General features: G+C 43.7%; 1 protein-coding gene across 2 annotated transcripts; it reads left to right on the top strand.

Annotated features, from left to right (window-relative positions):
* The first annotated feature begins 759 nt into the window (after positions 1-759).
* PRDX4 (peroxiredoxin 4) lies at positions 760-8,794 on the top strand. 2 transcript variants are annotated; one of them, XM_058825348.1, is made up of 7 exons: positions 760-1,066; positions 2,789-2,906; positions 3,864-3,980; positions 4,525-4,647; positions 5,260-5,390; positions 7,101-7,135; positions 8,671-8,794. In XM_058825348.1, the coding sequence occupies exons 1-7, from the start codon at positions 775-777 to the stop codon at positions 8,719-8,721; spliced, it is 867 nt and encodes a 288-aa protein (XP_058681331.1). In that variant the 5' UTR covers positions 760-774; the 3' UTR covers positions 8,722-8,794. The 2 variants fall into 2 exon arrangements, with proteins under 2 accessions (XP_058681331.1, XP_058681332.1); XM_058825349.1 differs by lacking the exon at positions 8,671-8,794 and adding an exon at positions 8,311-8,376.
* Positions 8,795-10,699: the final 1,905 nt, after the last annotated feature.

The raw sequence follows: 10,699 nt of genomic DNA on the forward strand, positions 1-10,699 counted from the left end.
TTCAAGGTCAGGCTGGACAGGACTCTGAGCAACCTGATCTAGCTGAAAATGACCCTGCCATTGGAGGGGCATTAGAATAGATTATCTTTAAAGGTCTCTTCCGTGAAATAAGGCACTTATTATTTCATTTCTGCCTAGCCACACTCTTACACAGTCACCACGTGCACTACACGGTGCCCATTCACGAGTTGCTGCCCAGCTGGCACCAATTCAAGGTTTTGGGCCTGAGGCAGTACCCTTTTCTGCATTTCCTGAATTCATGCGGCCAGAATGCACAATCTGCATTCGGCACAGCTGGCTATGACCGCGAGTGGTGCCTTGCCCACAGAACCCGCGCTGCCACAGATAAGCGATGATAGCAGATGGGGAACCTCTCACAATCAGTTTCCTTCTGCAATCACTCGGATACGTGCCCGTTCTCTCAGCACACACACGCGTTCTTTCCCGTTTCTCTACACACGTACATCGTTCCCCGTTTCCCCCGAGGCGGGAGGATGAGCCCGCAGCCCCGCCGGATCTGTCCGCGCTCAGCGCCCGCCCCAGGGCTGGGCAGGGCCCGGGGCGGCTCTGCTGGGATGGGGCTCCCGTGGCAGGATGGGGTTCCTGTGCCGGGATGGAGTTCCCGTGCCGAACCCGGGGTGGCCGTGAACTGCCCCGGGGTGGCCGTGCTGTGCCCCGGGTAGCTGTGCAGAGCTCCGGGCCGGCACAGCCCCAGCCCCGCGGGCCCCCTCCCTGAGCCCCGGCCCGGCCCGGCCATGCGGCGGGAGTGTGGCCATGTGCGGGCCAAGCTCCTCCCCGCCGCCGCCGCCCCTCGCCGCGCCGCGGGGACGTGCAGTGGCTCGGCGGGCCATGGAGGCGGGCGGCGGGGCCGGGGCCCGGTGCCCCGCGCTGCTGCTGCTCCTGCTGGCGGCGGCGCTGGGAGGCGAGGCGGAGGCGGAGGAGCCGCGGCCGGCGCGGCAGCGCGGGGACGAGCAGTGCCATTACTACGCGGGCGGGCAGGTGTACCCGGGGGAGGCGGCCCGGCTGCCCGTCTCCGACCACTCGCTGCACCTCAGCCAGGCCAAGAGTAGGTGCCGGGCGCGGCGGGGCTGCGGGGAGCGCCGGGGCTGGGGCGGGGATGTGCCCGCAGTGCGCTCGGGGCGGCGGCGGCAGCGCCACGTCAGGCGGAGCGCGGGGGCTCCCGGGCCCTTCCCGTCCCCAGCCCGCTCTAGCTGCGGCCTCCGGGCGGCCTCGGAGGGCAGGGGAGAGGGGAGAATGGAGAACGGGGAGCGCGGAGCGGCTCCTTCCAGAGCTGCATCCCCATCGTGGTCACCGCCGCCGTCTCAGGGGCGTCCAGCGAAGTCCGCGGTTCCAGAAATGGCGAACGAGTTGAGGGGAGCGCTTCGGGGGATCCACAGGAATGTTCTGTGCTCACACTGCGATCTGAAACAATGAACGAGCGCCCCTCGTAACGCGCTGCCTTCGGCACTGCCTTTGTGCCTGTGCTCTGATGCGTTTTCCGTGCTTTAGGTGACAGGCGTGGGGACAAACACCGCAAATGACATCGCTGGGAGATGTTCAGGGACACTGCTCAAAGTCCCGTCCTGCAGGACACAGAGTACAGAGAGACCACACAGATATTATCTGCAATTTGAAATCCTTTCCCATTACTGAACTAGGGCATATGTTCTGTTTTAAACATTTGCAAGCAGATGCTCCCCAAAAAAAGGGAAAAGCAGCCAAGATATTTGTAACCGATAATGTTTGGGTTGTTCTCCCTTTGCAATGTAAGTTATTACAGACTGATGTTTATAACTGCAAAAACAGCTACCTTAATTTAGAAAGGGGTCAAGATATGCAGTATTTTGTTTAATATCTTTTCCTTCTCCCTCCTAAGCTGAAGGTCGTTGTTATACATCCTTGCTAACCATATTCTGCAGCGGGGGGTCAGCCTAAGAAAGGAGAACCACCAAACAATTCAGGCACCATCTAGATAATATTTAGGATTCCATATATTTTTCTCTGAAGCTTTTCCCTAATTTGCTGGAGCTGTATGTCAGTGTCCTTGACATGGCAAGTGTATTCAGACCACCTTGAAATCCAGCATACCCTATCCTTTGCCTCAGAATTTACAGTGGTATGAAAATAGAACCTGGCAGATTAATTTTTAATATTTTAAATTCAAGGTTAATCCTGTCTGATAGGAATAGTAAATCTATTTCATGCTTTTCAGCTGGATTTTTTTTAAAACACAGCTATCTTCAAGTTAAAATTTGCTTAGGAGTTGTAATTTAAGAAACATATGCTACATTTTTAGGCATTTGTCTTTAACCATGTTATAGCATGTATTTTTTGTGGGCCAGAATTCCAGACAGGTTTCCATGGTTAAAAAGTAGCAAAGTGGTGAGTTTGAACTATCTTGTGCTTGTGGTTCCCAACAGCTATTTTTAACAGAACAGTGAGAGTACCTGCAGTATTAAAGAGCTTTCTCCTTCAGTCTAGCAGGTGCCCTGAGCTGGCAGTGCACACAGGGTTTGTTCAGTCAGCCCAGATAAGGTTTGTGTGGCCTTGATTATCAGTGATCAACAGGGCTCATGTGTGAGCACAAGTTAGTCAAATTATTTACTTTGTGTACTAAAGCCTTCATTTCTTCATCATTCTGTACCCCCCTGTTTAGAAAGCAGTTTCATCTTGGAACTGTGCTGCAGGTTGTTTTTTAAGCAAAAGGAAGAACAGCTGTCCTTGGGCAGCTTGGTTTGAACACAGGTGTTATATTCTGACTTCTAATTCAACATTCTTTGCATTTCAGTCTCCAAGCCAGCACCTTACTGGGAGGGAACAGCAGTCATTAATGGAGAGTTTAAAGAGCTGAAGCTAACAGATTATGAAGGAAAATATCTTGTCTTCTTCTTCTATCCTCTTGACTTGTAAGTAAGAGCACTGCAAGCATACCACTGAGTGCAGCTACACTAGATTCATAATTCATTCATTCTTCTCTTTTTTTGAGGTCTTGTATTTTTTGTTTGGTAAGAATTTAGGAGAGAAGAAACGAGTGACAGAAGAAGATATATCTTTGCATTTGTTTTCTCATTTCGTTGGTAAAAATGCAACAGTCTTTGTCCTAGTAACTGTGTCCACTAATTTGTGTCTCCACATAAAACAAACAACTTTGTAGTTACCCAGTTAGGCAGAGTCTGTGTTCTGTTTCATGCTGTAAATCAGTGCTGCAAGTAGAAGAGAGCATCCTTTCTAGAGTGTATATGATATATCCAAGAGGTGGCATTTTCCCTTTAAGCTCATCCCATAACATCCTATGAACACTTGGCGTTAACCTCCTTTATTTAGAATGCAGTAACTTCACTGATTGAGTGAAAACATCTCTGCTTTTTAAAGGACAATCCCATTCTTTTCCACAAAATTAAGATAAAAGGACAGAGATGCATGACTACTTTTAATAGTATATCATCATTAGCTTTACTACTTTAGTTCTTCTGTAATAGAAAAAATTGAAGACAAATTGGTTAAAAGTTGTAGATTTGCACAGTAACAACAAATTACAGAATGATCCTCTGAAAAAAATTGGCTTATAGTGCTTAAATTCAGCCACATTTATAAAAGTCTAAAAGAAAGTAACTGTACAAGCTCTGAATCCAGATTGTAAAACAACCATAGATTTATAGTCTTCAGAAATAATCCATTTGTAACAAAGCTGGAGTCTGAGGGTAGAGGATTTGTCAGGCAGCAATTTGGTTAAATACTTGAAAGAGCAATAAACGTAAGCAAAAGCTGAAATAATTTATGATAAATACACAATTTTAAGTTATGCAGAGAATTTACTGGCTTTCTCATAAAATTCTAACTTTATCTTGTCTTCAATCTTCTAGTACATTTGTCTGTCCAACTGAGATAATTGCCTTCAGTGACCGAATTGAAGAATTCAGAGCAATAAATACTGAAGTAGTAGCATGTTCTGTGGACTCAAAATTCACTCACTTAGCCTGGTATGTATCTTTCTCTTGTCTTTCACTAAACATTATTCATAGTTCCAACTTAGCAAAAGAACAGTACTCCTCAGATTTTTAGCCTGTGGAGGTAAATCATAATGTGTGAAAGTGAGATGCTGTTGACACAAATATTTAAAGTAAATTTTAATCCTAGTGTGTGAAAGTACCTTTATTTTTTAAGCTTGTTTAATGTGTATTGCAATATGTTGTGTCTCAGTCAAAAAAATACTATTAATACAAAAAAAAGTATTAGGGAAACTGTCAGTAAAGGCTTCACTTGTCCCAGTTCATGAGCAGGTTGGCAGAAAGCAAATGCAACTAATAAGAAAAAGGTCATCATTAACAGATGTGGCCAAAACTGCAAAAGATCTACTGAGCATTTTGTTCAGGCCACAAATACTGTTCTTCCCCTTTGTGTGCAGAACAGAAAAAATGTCACTTGCACTAAATCCTTCTGTCCATACTGATGTAGTTTGTGATTTCTGACTTGTGTAGGGAATATAAATATGAGAAATACATCTCTATTTCCTTTCCTTCAAAGGATTAATACTCCTCGTAAACAAGGAGGACTTGGACCAATGAAGATTCCCCTTCTTTCTGACCTGACACACCAGATTTCAAAGGATTATGGAGTGTATCTGGAAGATCAAGGACATACACTCAGGTATTTCACTGGGTTGCAGTTTGGTTGGGTTTTTGCTGGGGTAATACTTCCTGCTTTATATTTAAAGAAGCATTTGAAATTTTTCGTTAAGAGCAGCTTTTACTTGGGGATTCGTGGAGAGTAGCAAATATTGAAGAACACAAAAAATGTAGTCATAATGAGTCAGAAGAGGGATCAAGGTTAATATCCTGTTTAAAAGCAGGCATCAGTAGATACCTGGGGCAGGGCAAATGTGCAGGATTCCTCAGAACTGCAGTTGCTCAGGGACCTCCCAAGTGCACGTGGAGTCAAGACTAAGGTTACCTGAAGAGATACATTTGCCTAAAACTGAATAGTTTTTTTGAGATGCCCTAGCGTCTGCAGCATGCCCTGGCAGGGCCTGTCAGAGCTTAGTTCTATGTCAGTTCTGCAAAGAAGTTTGGGGGTTTTTTTGTTTTAACTGGAGCTCAGCTCAAGTCCTTCTTTACCCAGGTAAAGAATATTAAGTTACTGGTGGTGAGTGTTACATGGTGTTTGCAAAGATCAAATTCTTCCCATCCAGCAGACATAAAATAATGCATGAAAACACCACTATTATTAATTCTGTTTCCTAACACAATTTTTTACCCACAGGGGCCTTTTCATTATTGACAATAAGAGAATCCTTCGACAGATCACAATGAATGACCTTCCTGTTGGGAGATCAGTGGATGAAACACTTCGTTTAGTGCAAGCATTCCAGTACACAGACAAACATGGAGAAGGTGCTCTTTTAACTACTGCCATATTGAAGATTGCTTTACTTAGCCTGGAAGCTGTATTAGCTTTTTGGAGGAAAGAGGCTCAGTAGCATTAAGGACTGGCCTCATACAGGCACTGAAGTGGTTTGATTGCCCTGCTGGATTCTGTGGTCCCAAGTCCTTAGGTTGTTTCTAGAATAGTAATTTACATTTTGCTTCACATCCATGAGAATGAGAGCATAAAGCATTCTTCTAGTCTGAATTTTGGCATGATGCACCATGTGTCACAAGCATAAATTTGTACAAAATATGAGGCTGTGAAGAATGAGGCCAAATATTTCAGTACATTTTTGCATACTAAAATAATGGAGATGCAGGCCATCCTTTTCCTGTGACGTTCAGTGAGGATACCAATAACTAATTGACAAGTAATTGAGAATGTGATAACTAATTGAGAGTGTTTCATGTCAAGATACATGGTGATACTGTGGAAATTATAGCACCATTACTTTGTGTGTAAGTGCTGTGTGATCATCTTTCCCCAACAAAGAAATTTTACTATCTCCAGATCATCATGAGGCACTTGGTGCCATGATCTAGTTGAGGTGTTAGAACATGGGTTGGACTCGATGATCTTAAAGGTCTCTTCCAACCTAGAAATTCTGTGATTCTGTGATTACTTTGTATCAAGAATTCTTATTCCTCCAGTTCAAGCACAGGGTGAACTTTTTGACATTTCTTGACATAACTTATTTGAAGATTTGTTTAGATATGAATACACATTTAGCAACTTAACTTCCAGTTCAACTCAATGTCTCCAAGCATTTGAAAGTACTTTTTTATGAAAGTACAAGTCATTATTCTGCTGTGCTGTACAGACTTGAAAAAATAGATGTTGATACTTAGGCTATGCAGATCTGACTAAGGAAATTCCCCCACATTTAGTGCAAAGCCAGCTTACAGAATGTTGATTTGCAGTGTTTCCAAAATACCACTTTTTTTCCCAGCTTTTACATGTATTGAGGAGTTGAGGACAGCCTCTGTAGACACCTCATTGATTTCTTTGCACAGCATAACAGTTCTCCACAATTCCTACTAGCATGTGGGGCATTTTGTCTGCCAGCCTGTCTTAAAGCAGTGTAATATGACATAACTGCTTGGGCTGAAGCCTCAGAGGGAGAGCTCTGAATAGATGAGAGCTTTACTCCAGAATATGCAGCTGTTCAGGTGATCCCAGGGCTCCCAGCCACACTGGTAAGCACATGCTCAATCCCTTTGCTCCTAAGCAAGGTTACAAATAAAATTGTGTCTTGTGAAATCTTTGAACTCATCTCTTTGCTAAAAAATGCTCCTAGTTTTGATTTTAAAGAAAGAAATGTAGGTCTCTATGTAGTCACCTGAATTTTGTTGCAAAACTTCTGTTTTACTAGAATAGGTGTTCATTCTCAGATACTGCATTGCCTGTACTTGTGTAGAAGGACACAAAAATTAAACTAAGGCACAGGCATCCATCCAGAGATCTGCAGTTTTCAGGTAACTGAGTGGTGGGTGGTGTCAGGTGTAAACTGCTCAGTCACCATCCCATGTGTAAAGAAAACTGCACATTTAATAGTTTCAGATATTGACATGTGACACTTCATGGTGTTTTACTTGAAGGTCAGAAAGAGAATATTAAGGACACAAAAGTCTGTGTGTGTAAAAATTCTTGAGCTAACTTTGTCTTTTTTTTTTCAGTTTGCCCTGCTGGTTGGAAACCTGGCAGTGAAACAGTAAGTCACTGTTTATATTAACATGCATGTAGTACTAACAAGCACTCAGTTACCATTTCTACTAGAGCCAAATCCAAAATCTCAGCAACTTCCAGTGAGAAGGTATGAGTAATGTCACATTATTAAACTTACACCATTTGGATTACTATTGATTTCATTAGGGGATTGTTTCCCTCACACTAGACATCTCCCAGTTGTTTCAAACTCCTGGTGTGTGAGCAAAATTCACTGGACCAGCAGTGAGTTTGAGATCAAGAACTTTTCCTCTTAACACCTGATGAGGGAAAGTTCAAAACTCTTGAGTTTGTTGTATCTTCTTAGTTATTTGTCCATATAAATTCTTGGTGGTTCTTACTGCACATCCTGGACACTACCTAAAAAAAGAAGTTCCCAGGCTGCTGTGGTGTGTGCCAGAGCCAGTGCCACTGTCAGCACTCCAGCAGGGAGCAGTGCTTTGCTGTGCAATTCCCCTCCCTTCTTTGCTACTCCTGGGCTCCATGGGACTGGAGGCAGAGGAGCCAGAGTTCACATAAACACTCACTGAACTTGTTTGTGTTCCCTGGCCCAGAGCAAGCCTCAGCAGAATAATGAAACTTTCATCAGAGGTCTGAGCTGCCTCACTCAGATGAGATCACTGGCACTTACTTGAGCATGTGGCTTCCTTCTGAACCATCTGGTGATGACAGAGCACTGTTGTTAAAGAGCTGGCTCAACAAAAACCAGATCCCAGCAGCCTCTAAGCAGAGTTAGTGAGCGTTGTACTTGATTACTTGATGTTAAACCATGTTTCTTTGCTGGATAGGAAAGTTTCCTAGGATGACTTGAGGCTGGGTGTCAATTTTTTCAAGCTAGCAGAGGAGTATCATAATGGGGGAAGCTGGATATTTAAGACTGTAAAATGAAAGAGGGTGGGCTGGCCCAACATTTGTATTTTGGCACTGAAAAGTTCTACCCTCTATAACTAGGATCACCCACATAACATGACATGGATATATTTTCTAACAGTCTGACAATGCTGATGCTAACAGCTCCAACACTGCCAATTTATTAATGTAAAACAGTGCTGAAGCATTCTCCATCTCCTGTATGCAAAAGATGCAGACAATAGCAGAGTAGTTGAAAAAGCCTTTCTCAAAGATGTAGTCATGCCTTCTAAATGTGTTTGATTTAATTAGATCAAACCAGAGGAAGCCATGAGAGTGTGGTGGCCAAGGGAAGAACTGTAAGTAAATTCTGAGCCTCTAGATTACAGATACTAATTTACCAAAATATCTTGCTTTTGGGGCAAGCTGTCAAAATTCTTCCTTTAGTAGGCTGCACTCTCTCATGCCTCAGTTGGTTGAATCTCTCTGCTACTGCTGTTAGACATGAACAGTAATCTAGCACCAAATCAACTGATAAATTACTCTTCAGTGTTGCAAGTGAGTTGGCAGTAGCATCTTACTGTGAAATACTGTGCTTTTCTGGCTTTACAGTTTGCTATGTTTTCATGGCTTTGGTTTTTGACTAACATTTTCATTTTCTTTCTTGCACAGATAATTCCAGATCCAGCTGGAAAACTGAAGTATTTTGATAAACTAAACTGAGGCTCACTTCTGTTGAATTCAATAGGTCATATTCAACTTGATTTTTGCCAATAAAATTTCATTAATTTTGGTACTTTTGTGAGTTTGATGAATATGTAACAGCAGTAAAACATTAAAGGGCTCATTGTTTAAACAGAAGTCTAACCTGTGTGAAGCACAGGTATCTCATTAGTTATCAGAGAATATTCTTATGAAATACATGTTTTCTCTTTAGGTTTTATTTAAATTCTCGGTCTTGCCCAAATCCACTTTGCATCTTGGGCTTAGATTTATTACTTTTGCTATTAATGGATTATTTAATATCTGTAAAAATCTTGTGTGTTTGGTCACATTCTAGAAACTACAGCTAGAAAAGAGCCACTTGGTTATGGTACATTAGTCTGTAGTCCAGTGGCAATAGCTCCTAACTTAAAAGCCAGGAATAAGTTACAGTTGCTGAATTAAATTTCCAGTCTGTGTAAAGCTTGAAAACATTTTTCAGCTACTAAGAACATACCCTACACTATATAAATCAGTACATCTGCACTGAACAAAACACACCTCTACCAGTTCATGTGATTCAAGGGCTGAACCAGTAAATTTTTCTATGCTTAAATTTTGTAGTGTATTTGCTGATGAGATTGATTCTGTTTCACATTTTCTGAGTTTTGGCCCTGTCCCTGTACTTTTAACAGGATGTGGGGGACAGTGTCCTGTGCCAATCTACTCCTTAACTGTGGCTCCTAGTTTTAAGGGAGTAGTTGTAGTCTTCCCTGAGATAAGTACTGATGTGTGATCATCAGAAACTCTTGTGGCTGATGAACAAGAATTTCTTCTTTCAAGTGAAAAGAACATATCCATGTAAGACATACTTGTGTGCACTTGAGAACCCTTTCCTGAGAATGTCATCTAGCTCCTTCCCACCTCTTCCTGTTTTTGACACATTATTCTAAATTCTGTGCAACTGGAAAAACAGCAACAGAAATGTGTGACCCTTTGCACCAGGGTCATCCTTGAAAAGTCAACAGGCACCTTCCATCTCCAATCTGCACCACTACTTTATTACTCTTGGTTGGATCCCACCTGCCTGAGAACTCACTTCCCTTCCCTCACCAGACCATACAATTCCCTGCCCTATACACAGACTCTTCACTGCAGTTCTGCAGAACCAGGCCAGGTTTGCATTTGCCCTGTGAAGTTACAGGATTTTGTGGACTTGGGTGAGTACTGAGCAGCTCTCCCAGTTGGTCACTGCAGACACAGCAGGAACAGCTGCTTCCATCACTTCAGTTCTGATACAAATAACACCCATGCAATGCCATGGGCAGAGGGAACCACAGCAGGGCAAGCAGAGCTTCCCTGAGCCTCAGCCTCCCTGTTCCTGTGAGGTCTGGGGAAGGGAGTCCCTCATCCCATCCAGAGGGTAACAGAGGCAGAACAGGATCAATACCAAACCCCAAAGGCTCCTGGCTGTGCTGCTCCAGCCTGTGATAGCAAAGACCAGAGGGCAGCATGTAGAGAGAGGTGCTTTCTCACATGACTAGGATGTAAATCACATTGAATTTTACTCTGGATTCTGTTTACATCAACCCTGAAGCACCAAGAACACCATACAGAATGTTCAAATAACTCCAAGCCACTGCAGCATGAGAAATGCAGGCCTAGCTATCCCATGAATATTCAGCAGCAGCCCAAGGCACAAAATGAACACAGTGCTTGTGCCCCCTTTAGAGCTGGTGCCCTGGTGCTGAGAGGCCTTGCCCCTCTCCAGCCAGGTGGCTCAGTCACACCTAATGCTGTCCCAGCTGCAGGAACCTCTGGCACTGAGCCAGCCAGTGACACTGATAAAGACAGAGATGAGTTATCAGCCACGTGTTGAACATGCTCCACCCAGCTCATGGCTCCTTGCAGAGCCCAGTGAGCAGAGTTACAGCAACACAGCCACAGGGTGTATCTCTGTAGCAGTCACCACCAGCACATGTCAAAAGCTGTACATAGC

Source organism: Ammospiza caudacuta, chromosome 2 (genome assembly GCF_027887145.1).
Source record: "Ammospiza caudacuta isolate bAmmCau1 chromosome 2, bAmmCau1.pri, whole genome shotgun sequence".
NCBI lineage: Eukaryota > Metazoa > Chordata > Aves > Passeriformes > Passerellidae > Ammospiza > Ammospiza caudacuta.